General features: G+C 42.7%; 1 protein-coding gene across 4 annotated transcripts in view; it reads right to left on the bottom strand.

Annotated features, from left to right (window-relative positions):
• Positions 1-75: 75 nt before the first annotated feature.
• The window catches only part of srcap (Snf2-related CREBBP activator protein), a 28,630-nt gene continuing 13,522 nt past the window's right edge, over positions 76-15,183 (bottom strand). For 3 of the 4 annotated variants that reach the window (XM_030121496.1, XM_030121499.1, XM_030121498.1), the window contains 18 exons: positions 12,858-13,187; positions 12,388-12,574; positions 12,113-12,282; positions 11,825-11,976; positions 11,373-11,588; positions 11,102-11,266; positions 10,549-10,704; positions 10,053-10,382; positions 9,479-9,651; positions 9,004-9,323; positions 8,692-8,894; positions 8,368-8,537; positions 7,951-8,147; positions 7,573-7,687; positions 7,208-7,333; positions 6,877-7,053; positions 6,557-6,640; positions 76-6,339 (listed from right to left, as the gene is read on the bottom strand). In XM_030121496.1, the coding sequence (XP_029977356.1) occupies positions 1,567-6,339; positions 6,557-6,640; positions 6,877-7,053; positions 7,208-7,333; positions 7,573-7,687; positions 7,951-8,147; positions 8,368-8,537; positions 8,692-8,894; positions 9,004-9,323; positions 9,479-9,651; positions 10,053-10,382; positions 10,549-10,704; positions 11,102-11,266; positions 11,373-11,588; positions 11,825-11,976; positions 12,113-12,282; positions 12,388-12,574; positions 12,858-13,187 (8,044 nt within the window). In that variant the 3' untranslated portion in view covers positions 76-1,566. The remainder of the gene's footprint in view (positions 6,340-6,556; positions 6,641-6,876; positions 7,054-7,207; positions 7,334-7,572; positions 7,688-7,950; positions 8,148-8,367; positions 8,538-8,691; positions 8,895-9,003; positions 9,324-9,478; positions 9,652-10,052; positions 10,383-10,548; positions 10,705-11,101; positions 11,267-11,372; positions 11,589-11,824; positions 11,977-12,112; positions 12,283-12,387; positions 12,575-12,857; positions 13,188-15,183) is intronic. The other variant, XM_030121500.1, reaches the window with a different exon arrangement.

Here is a 15,183-nt window from a genome sequence, read left to right as displayed (position 1 = left end):
CATACTTTGTATATGGTGACAGATTTCTATTTGTAGTTGAGATACAGCCATTTAAAAAAAAATCGTCAACACAACTAAGTTTTGGTCTTTTTATTCAACTGTAATTGTCTTAATTTTTCAAGTAAAACAATTTGTAATGGAATTACAAGGGATCAAAAGGAATGCAACAAATGAATGAGACAAATCAAAATAAGACCATCACCATAAACTACCCCATCCCCTCAAATATCAACCATCTGAAAACATCTTTGACAAGTCCAAAAGTAAATCAATTTACAGTCATCTGGAGCTGTACCAGTAAATTTTATTCACATATTTTGTCCAAGTATTTTACATGAATGAACAATGCTGTGATGGTGATATGGTGGAAAAATAAAGCAAATTAGTAGCACTGATGCACGGAGTACTTTCCTTGATGTTTTCCAAGGGTAAGGGATTTTTTTTTTTTTTTCAAGTTTGGCTTTTTCATGTTATAATAATGCAAGAAGCTGAACACCACAGCTTCAGGTGCTTCACAAGGCAATCTGAGGTTCAAACCAATTTGGCCTAAGAGGCACTCTTATTTCCAATGACAGTTACTTGTCCTTTTAATATAAATACATGACGAACTGGACCATAACAACAACTGCCTTTGGGAACATAAAGAAAAGGGATTCAGTTTTCGCTGTTGGCAGATCTCTGGTATCAGCAAGAAGATGATGGGACTTTACCCGACAATTTACATGTTCAATTAATACAATAAGAACCTGTAGAGATACACTGTAAGGTACCAGGAATCAATTACTTGGCTGGAGTTGATGAATAACGTATTTCTATAACACATTTTACTGAAGGCTGAGGGCCACATCAGATGTGCAAATGAGAAATTCAAGGCTGGATTTAAAGAGTCCAATGAACAGAATCTGGCATGAAAAAAGGGCCCAAGCAAAGACAACTCCAGCATAGTGCAGCAAAGATCACATTGACAGACCTGTTCTCTTCCTAATACCCTGGAAGAAATAATAAAATATGCATAACTTATCAACTGACTACAAAAAAACAATAGTCAGGAACAGCTGACAAGATTTTCAAAACCAAATGCTCTAAAACCTCCAACTTACAATACAACTGGTCACTCAAAAGTATTTTAATGTCACACAAATGACGTTTCATTTATAACCCTAATAAAGGGTGCAGTCTAATCCCATCCCAGAAACACATAGGATCTGAGCGTTCCAGTCTTAATGATTACAGTACAGAATGTGAAACAACTTGCCTTTATTACCTCAGTGGTGATTTTATCCACTGAACTGTCTCTCTTTGCTTAGGGACGCACAGTAACGGCGCCGCTTATTTTTTTTACTCTCAGTCCAGCTTCCCTGAGCCTTCCCCCAGCTGACAATGGCTGAGCTGGCAAGGGGACTAGCTCCGATTGGAAAGGGAGAGGGCCCATGAGGCAGGGAGGTCCCGAGCTTGTGCAGCACTTAGTTCCCTTGCATTAATGAGAGCGCAGACGAACCGTGGAGGTCATGACATGCTCATGTTCGGTACACTCTCGCTTCTGTTTTACCCCCTTTGACACTCCTCTCATGTCTTATTGTGACGATGCTGACTGGAGGACGAGCGGGTGCTTGCTGCTGGTGATCGAGCCTGCACCGCTGCGAGTGCTGCGACACTTCGCAGCACTCTGTCTGGAGTCCCTTCTGTTCCAGAGCTGCTGGTCACTTCCTGTGGAAGCTTGGTGGGCTTCTTGCTGTCCTTGCGGCTCTCCCTCTCTTGGCCCTGCTTCTCTCTTTTGTCTCTAGACTTCGCCCGCTCTGAGCTCCGATCTCTTTCACGCTCGCTGCCAGAGGATGCAGCACGGGAGTGGGACTCTCTGTGCTCTGTGTTCTGAGAGCTGATGCTGTGGGTGCGTTGGCTGCTGTTGCTGCTACTACTGCGGCTTCTGCTGCTGCGCCCACCGCCGTCACCCTCATTATCACTGCTAATGCTACTGCAGGCACTGTGGCCCCGAGATGAAGACCGTGTCTCTGTGTCGCCGTCCTTTCCTCCCGAGGACTTCCTACTGCCTCTCTCTTTTTCTTCTGTTTTAGATCTTTTGTACTCCATTTCAAGGGGTGGGACAAGAGAACCAGGGCACTGTCTGGTGGAACGGGATGCAGGGCGACTTGATTGATTGGGTGTAGAAGGTTTGCTGACAGTGCCTTTATTATTTGTAATATTTACAGAGTTATTTTGAGGGGAGGTGCTTTTGATTTTAGGCTTTTGGTTCTTATCAGATGAGGATGTAGAGGATGACCCACTAGCTTTAGTCCCTGAATCTTTCCGTGGAGTGTGGCCAGGGGTGTCCACCCTACCTTTCATGGCCAGAAGCTTGGCTGCTGCATTAAGCGCTGAGCACCTCTTTCCAAGAACTTCAGGCTCTGGAGGCAAAGATGGTGTGCTGTTTGCTGGAGGTTTACTGTCTTGTAAAGGCTGAAGTCCTCCAGACTTCCTTGTTGTCCTAACAGAAGATGTGTCACTGCCAGACTCGCCACCTGTGGATGTAGTGGTATTGTTTGATGCATTTTTGTCAGTGCTGCGAGCAGGTTTCTTTCCTTGCCCGTTGCTCCCCTTTTCTGGTTCTTGGTCCTGTAGCTTCCTCTTTGCTGAGCGGGTCAACCGGTGTTCTTTCCTGCTTTCACTTGAATCAGAGTCAGAGGAGGAAGAGGAAGATCTAGAACGTCTTCTCTGAGAGGTAGTTTTGTGTTCCTTCACACTGTCCTCTCTGTTCTCATCCTTTTCCTTATCCTCTTCATTTTTCTCTTCCTTTGCTGCTTCAGAGGTCATGTCTACTCGCCTCCTTTTTGCAGCATGTCTATTCTCATACGTTTTCTTGTGATGAGCATGACGAGTGAGGGTGGATGTAGAGCATCCAGATGATGGCGAAGAAGAGCGAGTGGACTCCTGACTACTCTGGCGACTGAGGGGCCTTTTCTGGAGGATACTTTTCTCATCTGCAATTCCTTCTTCCACCATTTGTTGTTTGGGTTCTACTTTCTGAGGAATAGTTGTTTTAATAGTTCCCTCTTTCCCTGGCTCTGTGTCTTTTGTCACAGAGGAACTCTCTGTTCTCCTTTTGGGTTGAGACTCAGAAATATCCTGCCTTTTTCCATCCACCCCTTTGCTGCTCTTTATATCAAGCTCTAAGGTATCTACTTCCATTTTTGTTCCTTTATCAGAGTCGTCAGTTGTAGATGTTCCCTCTTGAGACTGCTTCTCCAAACTGGGCTTTGTACTCAAGGCCACAGAGGGTGCAGTGGTTGGTACCCTGGGTAGATTCTCTGTCTTTTGCAGTGTGGACACATCTGAGGAAACAACTGTGGATGGTGATTCTTGTACAGAGGAAGAGATGAGTGGAGAGCTTTGGGTGGTAGCAACAAGTGTAACTGTCTTGGCATTGCCAGATGCTGTTGTCGACAGCAAAGAAGCGGTAGGTGACAGCAGTGTGGTTGTGACATTTGTAGCATGTGGTTTAGTTGAGGATGATGTAACTGAGATGACAGTAGTTAGTGGAGCTGGTATACCACCTACTGAAGTTTTTACTGGGGCGATGATATCAGTTTTTTCTACAGCTGCTACAGGGGAAACAGGTGTAGTTTGTTTGGAACAGCCTCCTGAATGAGCCATTTCAAGGGCTAAGGGGATACATTTAACTCCCTCTGTTTGTACTGTCTTTGCCTCTGATGTTGTGGTTACACTTTCAGACACTGTTGCTGGAGAAGTAGTGCAGATTGAACCTGATGGCGGCAATGTAACTCTGGAGAAATCAGCCTCTCTAACATTTGCTGCCTGTATATGTTCCACACTTTTTGACATTTGGGGGGAAGTGACTTGTTTAGTTACTTTGGCAGCTGTCCTCGTTTGGGATGTTTGAATTGTATTCACAACAGGTGCTGTTACTGCTGTTACTGGTGTTGACACAGCACTGGTGTTGGTCACATTTGGAAACGATGGATTCATTTGTACTGGTTTTACTGAAGTTGCTGCTGTAGGTGGGGGCTGTGACACTGATTTTGGTGATGATGTAGTAATACTAGTGAATGTCTGGGTGGTGGGTGACATGAAGGTTACAGTGTTTAGGACAGAGGTTGTGGATGGCCGAGCAATGGTCTGCTGCAAGTCCTTTACAGGAAATGTTTTACCTGTTGACATTGATTTCACTGTAGTGCGGATGGCTGGTGTAAGGCTTTCTGCTTCTGAAATCATTGTTGTAGCTGTTGTAATTATTGTAATAGGGCCTGTTGGTGGAACTGCACCGGCAGAGTCCAAGGTTAAAAGAGTGTATGGTTTGGTGGGAATGGTAGTGGCTACAGAGGGAACTGCTGTGGTGGTGGTGGCAGGTTCTGGTCCTGCTGTGTACGCTGCTGCACAAGATGCAACTTTTGGCTCATCAGAGGCTTTAGAAGTTACTGAAATAGCAATGCCAGCAGAATCAGTGGCTGATACAGATATAGTTGTAATAGTGCCAGTGCCTGATATGGTAGCAGGAGTGGAAACTGTGAGAGAAGGTAAAGGAGAAACTTGGGCAGATGTTGTTCCAAGACCAGTAACTGCGAGAGGTGAAGTAACAGCTTCAGCTGAGACTAATGTGGACATAGTATCAGGAACGTGTGTGGTCATCTGGAGTGAAGGTGCTGTAGGTGATTGGCTAGAGGCTTGGACTGGCGTGTCTATTTGATCTGTTTTTGTTGCAAAGGCTTGGATTGGGTTTGAAGCTGATACCTCAGACTTTGTGTCTGAATCCTCAGCTTTGGTAGACTGAGCCTGACTTGTGCTGACAGCAACAGGATTCTCAGGTTCATTAGGTGATGTATCCATTTGTTCTGTGCTAGCTTCGGTGTTTAAATTTGTGTCAGATACATCAATACTGGTAGTTTCTGTTATAGAGATCTGTTCTGCACTATCAGTGTCTGGCAATGATGTAGAATCTTTGAGGGGTCGACCCCTCTTACGTTTCGGAGAGAGGGGGGGATTCCCCTCTTCACTTGGCGAGGTGGGTTGTGGAGAAGGGCTTGCTGTTTGGTCAGTGTCAGTTATTCTAGGTGGAGTCTTAGGGGGCCTGCCCCTTCTTCGTTTCAAAGGTGTTGAGAGGGAATTCACATTTGAGTCTGTAGAGCTAGAAGCTGTTTCTTTGCAGTCTGTTTTTTTGGCGTGGCTACCTCCCCTGCCTCTATGCAGCTGTTCTCCCAGCTGGGCAGCCATGCGAGATTCAGTTTCCACCCTGCGCCGTACAGGAAGGTTTCTCAACACTGGCATGTCTGGAGAAAGATGAGGTGGAGAGTAGGGGGGGTAACTTCTAACAGGTTGTAAGTGAGTGGGACAAACAGCAGGAGTAGAGTCTTGGTCTTGAGGAGTTTTTGCAACAGTCTCTTTAGTTTTGCTGTCAGGACTTGGAGATATATTGTCTTTGCTTGGTTCATCAGGTGTGGCTGCATGTTCCTCTAAAGTCGCCTCCTCAGAAGACCCTCCACCTCCAGTGCCACTTCCTCTCCTCTTTCTCTTTCTTGGTTCCTTCTCTTCCACCACTGTGACCAGCCTTCCTGGAAGTTTTCGTAGGACTTTGGCTGAAGGAGAATCTTCAACAAGTCCCTTAAGGACTTCAACATCTGCTGACTGGCGCTTACGAGGTGATCGTGAACTGATGGAGGGGGGAGACATTGTATTTTGTTCTTTTCCTTCATTATCTTTTGCTTGCTGTTCAACTGGGCAGCCAGACTCCAATAAAGACTCTGACATTTGTCTTTCAGTCTCATCACCAGCCTCTTTCCCTGCTTTGGAAATCTTGCTGTCAATCTCCCCAGCAGAATGTTGTTTATTCCCAGGAGGAGAGCTTGTCGTAGGGGAAGGCACTGGACTTGGATGGGAGCGGTTTGGTAGAGATCTCGTTTTAACAGTCTGATGATCTCTGGCAGGGGATGAAGCTTTTGAAGATTTGGAGGACTCTTGGAGCCTGGTGGATGAGCTTCTGTGATGCTCCGTGCGTAGTGGAGTAGCGGGCCCAGTCCCAGTGTCTTTGGCAGCTCCTCTTCCTCTCAGACCAAAGCGATGTCTTTCAGGCACTTCTCTAGGGGTTGTCGGCTCAGGTTCTGTGTCAGGAGAGGCTCCACGCAACCGACCACTCATTCTTGTGGAGGTGACAGTCTTCTCCTTGTCCCTGTCCTTAGGTCTGCGCCCACGGCGGGCTGGAGTTGGCTGAGCAGGCTCAACCGAAGCTGGTGGTGACAAGAAATCATCTTCGTCTTCATCAGAGGAAGCGTGCAGTTTGAGGCCCTCCTCCTTAGCCTGATCCAGGCCTTTCCTGGCAGCCTCAACCTGCTCCTAAACGAGACAAAACATTTTTTCCCTCAGTTGTAGAGTTATAAAATTAAATTTAAACAAAACTGTAAAAAAAAATAAAAAATTCCATTATGTACATATGACAAAAACCAAACTCATCATATATCATCATATCTGCAAATTAGTAATTTCTAATGTTTTTAACGATTCTGTTACATTGTACATCTCAGTTATTAAATATCTAAATATGTGGCCTTACTTCAGCTTGCTTAAGCTCTTCTTTGCACACATCTTCCAATGAGGCTTCCAGGAAGTTCATGGCGTACCGCTCAATAGGAGTGAGCTAGTGGAAGATGAGAAATATGGTGCTTTATTATTTTGCATGTAGCTAAGAGAACACTGCACAATCATCAACAAAATAGCAAATATAAGCATTTGTGAAGATAACCTATGTTATCTGAAAACTGTCAGTAAAAACAATTTACCTTAACTTATATTTGAGAAACTGCTGTTATTCAGGAGGTCAAAATTGAAGCTTTATCGAGAATTTCAACTTTAGTTTCAAGACCGATTCCTCACCTGCTCAACCAATGCAGCAATTTCCTGCTCTGCTTTGGAGAGCTCTTCCACTTCCTCTTGGTCACCTCCATCATCCAGTGGTATGTTCTCATTGAACTCCGCTAGTTCAGCTACTTGCTCTGCTTTGGCCTGTGAGGCTGCTACTATGTCTTCCTCATCCTCTGCACGACACAAGGCCTGGAAGTTTTGTTTCAAAGATGGATCCGAAAAATCAGTTAATTTCACTGTATAATTTATTTCTTCCATACAAACTTCTATAATGCTAATGCTGCTTCTATGTGCTAAATACACAACGTATTCATATGTGCATTTCCCATGTGATTCATCTAACCTGCTCCAGAATGGTGGTGCTTTGTTTGTTGACAGCCTCCTCCTCATCAGCCTGGGGCACAGATAACTCTACTGCCATCTCCCTCTTCTCCCCATCATTTACATCAAACAGCTCTCGGATGGTTTGCTGAAAAACAGTGTTAAAATAAGGTGTCACAGAATACTGCTAGCTTAATCACACATTGAACAGGACAGTTGTGCAAGAAATTAAAAAAAAAAAAAAAAAGGAAATCAAGAGAGATTAAAAAAAAATGATGCATTGCATTTGATTTTAATGTTTTTTTTGTGTACATTTATATGAAGTTTAACTTCCAGGAAATATATATGTTTGATTAAAGTGTCAATGGAAATGGTGTAAAATCCTACCTGTTTGAAGAAGGCAGTGGTAAAATTTCCCCCTTCAATAGCCATATCTCCCAGCATCCTCTTTTGGTTGGCTTTCTTTAAAATGTTCTCTTCTACAGTGCGTTCACTGATTAGCCTAAAGCAAAAAACATAAAACAGATCCTGTATTATTATTGTTGCATAAGGGGTCTTAAGCACTGTAAACAAAACATCATTTCAAAATACATGAAGGTAAAATTGTGACTTAATCTCTTTCCAGGATGAGTGGGCCTAAAGAGGTAATGTCTCTACTACCTTCTAACTGTAAACTCTGATTGCATATGAATACACCAATTTGTTCCTTAGTGTAATTAGTTTCCTAATCTCATTTCAGTTCCAAGTCTGCAGCAGTTCTATTACCTGTAGATGTGAACATCTCGGGTCTGGCCAATGCGGTGACAACGGTCCTGTGCTTGGGCATCCATGGTTGGGTTCCAGTCACTGTCATAGAAAACGACTGTGTCAGCCCCAGTCAGGTTTACTCCTACACCTCCACTGCGAGTTGACAGAATGAAGCAGAAGATACGCCGATCTGCATTGAATCGTTCCATGAGGGCCTGTTGGAAAGTAAGAATATAAACATCAGAAATGGCAGACTGGCTAGAGTTTTTCCAACAATCATCTTTTTCTTTTTATTACTTTTACAATAATGGCGACATTGCCGATACTAGAGACAGAGGAAAAACTAGGAAAAAACAATACAAAGATTGTCAGTACAATAATTTTTAAAAAGTAAAATTGAATTTTACATGACTTCTTCAAATTCTCAATACAAACCTGTCTCTGCTCTACACGGGTACTACCATCCAGGCGGAGATAGATGTGTCCATGGTAGTTCAAGAACTGCTCCAATACATCCAACATGCGCGTCATCTGAGTGAATATCAACACCCTGTGGCCTCCTGTCTTAAGCTTTCGCAGCAAAGTATGGAGTGTCTGCAACTTACCTGTATAAGGAAAAAATATTAGAGGCAGGTGCAGTTTTAGAGAACCATCTTGGAGTCGAAGTAGTTTTGTGAACAAAATTGTAGATAGACACTGATGTTATTGTAGTGTTCCTGCCCTTGGTGTTGCTTCACTTTAAGCACCTTGAATACTTACCACAATCATACTGTATGAGTCTCAAGTCTGGAAACTGAGTTCTCATGTTACACTGGACACGGTGAAGACTGCGAGTGAGGGGAGCAATTTGAGTTGAGAGCATGGAGCTGAAGACGGTCTGTTTGTGGCTCTGAGAAGGTGGAGGATGACAGCAGTGCATGGAGATCTGGGGAGCCTCCACTGGGGGTATCACAAATGTAAACCTAATAACAAGCACAAAAGAATAAAGAAAATATCTTGCGTCTTTCCTTTTTGTTTAAGCTCTTTCACCCAAAGAAACATGTTAACCCTTCAGTAATTAAAATCAGTTACCTGTCGATAATGTCGGTGAGCAGCTCCAGTCTCTCCTCAATGCTGTGAATGACATCTCTCACAGAGTGACTTTGAAACCAATAGTCATTTTTGTTTTGCGTCTGTGCAAACAGACAGCTGCTGTGACCTGATCTACCCCACTCTCCTTGAGAGAGGAGGTTCAGAGGGGCTGGTGAGAGATGGGGTCCATGGAGAAATGTCAAAAAGTTTAAAACTTCCAGGCCATACACAGGCTTTGCCCCACAGTGTCGCTCGTTAACTTGCAAGATGAAGTCCAATTTGCTGTCTTGTTGTTGTCTCTGGCTTTCAGCCAGCCATGACTGTCGAGTAACAAGGTTATAGCATTAAAAAAATGGTATTTGATACCGTTGTTAAACACATCCAACTGTTCCAGTGATGTATATAACCTTAAATATGCACAGGTGATGTAGTTGTTAAATCTAAATATGATTAGTTGTGTTAATACATTTCTTACCATGTAGAATGGAGATCGAGGGGGTGGGCGGGGCACTTTCCTGCTTAGAGGGTAAACCTTTGCACCTGTACTGGGCCTTGCCTTTGGAGGAAGTGCTGTTTGACTGCTGCTATTGTCACGTGGTGCAGCTGAAGACTTGGACGCAGATGATGTAACCGTTGTCTGGACTGAAGCTGAGGAAAGGACAGAAGAGACAGAGCAGGGTGAGGACCCATCCCTGTTATAGCTACATCCTGCAGTCCACGTTACTTTAGGATTGAATTACTGTCACCAATTCTAAATGTCAAAATGCTTGTTAGTTACATCTATTGAGTGATGACAAATTATTTTACCTACTTGACATACCAGATAAATGTTGTCAGAGTAATTCACGTGTCAGATTATCAACCTCAAAGTCTAAAATATTCTTAATGAAAAGCTGGTGCTGAAAGCAAATCAAAAGAATTTCGTCTTGGATGCATGCAAAGAAAAATGCAGATGAGTTGGAAGTGCTCTCCAACACAATTCTTTTTTTCATGCCTACATACTGTCATTAAATATAACTCAGAATCGCAGCTAATGCTCCTTTTCTCACCTGGCTGCTCTGTGCTTGATGAGGGAGGCTGCACTACTTTCAAGACAGGGCGAGGGGGTTGGGGCTGATTTGGGGTAGAGCTAGGGTTTCTGGGTGGAGCTATAGTGTAGGTGGCAGTAGCAGGGCCAGGGGTACGCTGGGTAATCTGTAGTGGAGCAGTGTTTCTGATAGGAGGTGTGTTGGAGTCAGGGTGTGGTGAAGGTGATGCCTGAGGAACAACACGAGGGGAAGGGGCCACTGCCAGGGTGGGCACAGGCCCGCCCTCCTTGCCTGCTGATTGACGCACAACGATCTTCACAACTCCAGAGCTGCTCACCATGGAAGGGGGCACTGGAAAAATGAAAATGTGTAAAGTGTAAAAATAAAACTAATTACAACAAAACTAGTTTCCAGCAGAGGATATCATTCCTACTGTCAGAGGGGTTTTTCTTGACCTTGACCAAATCTTTTTTCAAAATAACAGTAAAAATAGTAAAATAAGGAGGTGGTGAAAAACCTTGTGAGGAGGCATTTTGAGGCAGCCGATTTGTAGAGGGAGTGGGAGAGGTGGTGTTCACAGGGTGTGTGTTGGCTGTGGTCTGTACAGTCACCTGGGCAGGTTGGCTAATGAGGTGGTGCTGCACCCCGCTGGATACCAGGTGCATCACATTACCTGCAGAATAAGAAATCAGTTAATGAGGCAGCCTTTAGTATTGTCTCCAGTGACAACATAATCAAAGAGAAGAAGAATGACTTGATATTGAAATTATGATGATGAATCAAATGTAGGGTTTAATTCAAAATGTCTTAATTTAAAATTAACAGAAGGAATTTTACCAGTATACAATTAAAGTTCAATGTTTCAATATTGGAATACTTCAGAAAAGTTTTCAGATGATTTTATCTCCTTAGAAAATCCATGAGTAAACTGGTGAACTGGTATGGAAGGACTCTATTGGAGTAGTCAATTATCCAAGTGTTTTTTGCAAAAAAAAGGGAGGGGGGGTCACTCAATTCTGTAATATTACTATATATACTATACTTCAGTGTAAGACATGTCTTTCACTAACCTTGAACTTGGCGTGGAGAAGCTGCAGGTACTTGGTGGATCTGGGCTCCAGACAAAGTCAGCTTGTTGCCCTGAAGCTGGAAGGTGACAGGTTTACTCCCCTGGCATGATGACACAGGTCGTCCAGCTAAAGAGGCAAGCTGAGCTATGCTCACTACCTCACCCGCTTTGGAAGGTAAAGAAAAAGGAAAGTGTATTAGAGATGTGATTATATTTACTACTACACCTTACATGGTCTTGAAAGAATAAAAAGAATAAAGGTGTGTACTTACATGGCAGTCTAGCTTGCATATCTGGACTGAGCAGAACTCTCTGGGGCATGACATTGCTGGGGTTTGGACTTGGATGAGCTGGAATGCCTGGTGTGCAGGGAGCGGAGGGTGGCCGTACAGTCAGCATTGGTTTAGGAGTACTGGACCTCACTGCCGTCTGAGCAGTGGGGTGCATTGAGGGGCGTGGAGGAGGTGTGGGTGCTACTGAACAGACCACTGGAGGAGCAAGAAATGGGATTTGAAAAATGAGAAATGAAAAGTATGATAACCAGTAACTTGATACAATTGTGAACATTTAAATAATCACAGAAGCTTTATATTTTATTTCTTATGAGTCACATTAAAAATGCAGTTGTTACGTTGAATATGGAAGAATTTCAACTCATTTTAATAATATTTATGCTTTTTGTCTTGAGTGCCTTTTTACTCAGAAGATTTAGTGTTTCACTTGCCTTGTTGAACGACAGGAGCAGATGAAGGAGTTGAAGTGACTTCAGTAACTGGAGGAGGTTTGGGGGTCTGAGTAGCAGGGGACACAGGGCAGGTAGGTTTGTTCATCAGCAGGACGGGCCGATTGTCACCTTTAGGAGGAGGTTGGAACATCCTAATACAGAGATATGAAGAACACACAAACAGGACATTACAAAACAACTAAACATTAAGGTCTTTCATCGATAGAGTATTCATAATTGTCAGTTACATGACAGGTTAACAGAACAATTGACAGAGGTTTTGCTGACCTGTTGACTTTCATGCGAACTGGTTTAGGTCTTGGAGGTGGTTCTGGAGAGTCCACAATCTCTTGGATTAGTTGGCGGCTGACCTTATGATGGGGCAGGAAGATGTCTGCCTGGTACCGGGACACACGGCCCTCCAGACCAACAAGGTCAAAAATGGATAGGTCGCAGCGCTAATGAAACAATAACATTTTTTTCCCATCAGAATCAACAAGCTGAATTTTCCTTTAGAAAATAACCAAAATGAAGCTTTATTAATATTCCCCTTTAATGCTTACCTTTAAAGGGGAGACCTCCAGGGCATCATTCACCAAGGAAGCCGTTTGGAAAACAATGGGCTGTGTGATAAAAGGTGACTGGATCGGTCGGGGATCAAACAGGTTAGGGTGGTTGCACACTTTGCGGAGCTGCATTAGGATGTTAATCACAGACATGAAGTGCCCACTGGCAAGAGTTTCCCGCGTCCTGTGAATTACCAACAAAACATAATATACTGAGATATCAAACCAGTGAAATGAATACTAGTAGTAAAAATATTCGGGGAGAATAATTTACATGTTAAAATAATATACGAGGTGTGATGACATGAAGGCAAATACTGAATTTATGCCATCTCCTTCATCCAGTAGTAGTGCTTCATTATTAAACTTTTAACATACATATGTATGTAAAAGTAACACTGTTTATTAGACAATATCTGCATTAAAATCACTTCAGTGTTAATCATTCAAACATTTTCATTACTTACGAGGCCTGTGCCATGAAATCATCATAGAGAAATCGCTGTCTCTTAGATAAGCGACAGCGCACCACGTGCTCATATTTCTTGGGCATCTGCTTCTCCACATCAGCTTTGATCCTTCTGAGTAGGAAAGGCCTCAGCACCTTGTGAAGCCGCTTGACCAGGCCTTCGTTGTACTCCTGACTGCCCTCAATCATTCCCGTCAGTGGATTAGAGAACCACTCTTTGAATTCACGGTGGGACTGGAAGACATGGGGCATGAGGAAGTGCATCAGAGACCACAGCTCCATCAGGCTGTTCTGCAGAGGGGTTCCTGTCAGCAGCAGTCGCCTGTGGCTGTGATGGACAAACATAAAACAAGGGATTAGACAATCATGCCAATTTTTAAATTACAATAACAGATGACTAATTTAAAAGCACATTTCAGGCAAATTCATTTCAGAGATGGTTCATTAGAAAACATCCAAAGGAAGAGGAGCCTGTTCAGTGGATGAGTGGAAGAACCTTTTTAAATCTGACATACACAGAAGTTTTGACATCTGTACTGATCACTGAACTCTCCATGGATGGACCTAAATGCTGCGTCATTCTATTTTCCCTGTAAAAACAGACAGTCAATGACTGATGATTTGCATGTAATACAAATAGTGTGTACCTCCTAAGGAAAAAAAAAAATTGAGTTTTGTATAGCTGAGAGAAAGTACTTGATGATTGCTGATCAACCTATCTATCCAACCACCAGAGTGGCTTATGTATTAACGGTTTCTTGCTCCAGTACACTTTGGGGGTGCAGTCTCAAGCTACAAACGGCCATAACGCAGGCTAATACTGAATGACAGCATGTGTTCCACAGCTGAATTCACACTGACTTTTTGTGACAAGCATAGTCTTACAGATGAGACAGACTGGCATCCTCTGAATTCTTGCTCCCACTGTGCTTGGATGCACAACAGAGACAGAGAAGTGATTCCATTAATCATTACTTGTTGGAACATGACTATTTGGTACGCATATTTCAATGTTGAGCTAACATAAATTTCTCAAAAGCATGCTTGTGAAATGATTATCTCTTTTTTCCCCTGGTATGAAAAGCACAGGTATGACTAAAAATTTTTGACCAAAAAAAAAAAAAAAAAAAAAGAACAAAAAAAAAAAAAAAAGAGACAAATAGGCTCATAGGAACCACCATTTTGGTCATAACAGTATAACAAAAAAAGACCCAAACTTACAAAACTATTTGACTGGGAAATTAAATTACAGAAACTGTTTTTTTAATTGCCTAAGATGCGCTACCTTCCTCCCGGCTGCCCCAAGTTAAAACCTTTTTTTTTTTTTAACCTGATCCAGATGGTCTACTATAAAAGGAAAACTGTGAAACTAAAATGCACACAAGCCTCTGTCCAGATCAGGACAGCAATGGGCTCTATGCACAACCCAACTGCTTCCTGAACTTAAGGCAGCGCTTTTATTTCCTGTCTTTCATTATTGGACATACTAATTAACCCAGGTGTGCCTGACCACAGTAGTCACAACAAAAAGTAGGAGACACACTTGGATTAATCAGTGTCCAATAATGAAAGACAGGAAATAAAGGAGCTGCCTTATAGGAGTAATATTTTGCTTTTTTAAATGGAATTATGCATCTTAAAACATTTCCCTGTGGTCTAAATAAACTGAAAATGCTATGCTTGGGTCTGAATTCTTCATTAATTTAACTCTACAGGCCCATATTCAACAACATCTTCAATCACCATCACGGCTCCTAAATCTACAAACCTGCTGACACCAAACAAACTGTAAAAGCAAGATATTTGCTTCCTCTTGTTACACAAAGAGGATAGTGACAGTGTCAACTGTAAGAATTTTACTTAGGACTATAAAGCCTTTACGCGTTTGTTTGAGGCACCTCCTCCTGTATAAAAAGGTATGAACATGAAATCGGGGGCAGCAGAGGTGGTCACAAACTTGAATCAACACCAGTGTTAAAAGGCAAAGCTTGCATTGCAGGAAAGATTTGTAAAAAAATTTCTAGATCTTGCTTTGTTATAGCTTTGCTTGGGTTGATGAAAAAAATAAACACATCTATAATGAAAGCACTTCTAGTGAACAGCAATATAGTGAGATCTCCACATACAAATGTCTTATCAAATCTCTCCGTAAGTGAAGATAAAATGTAGCACACCATATGTATGTATGTAGCACCACAGTATGTTTCAATGTTTGTGGATAGTCCTCACATGGCTGCAAAGCCAAATATGTCCTCCTACATATTCAAAATTAACTCTGCCAGCAGAATGAGCCTCTAAATAAGAAAAGATGACAAATAGGGACA

The sequence above is a fragment of the Sphaeramia orbicularis genome, chromosome 19 (assembly GCF_902148855.1).
Source record: "Sphaeramia orbicularis chromosome 19, fSphaOr1.1, whole genome shotgun sequence".
NCBI classification, from domain to species: Eukaryota; Metazoa; Chordata; class Actinopteri; order Kurtiformes; family Apogonidae; genus Sphaeramia; species Sphaeramia orbicularis.
Note: the sequence above shows the minus strand (reverse complement) of the source record. Positions and strands in the feature narration are given on the sequence as shown.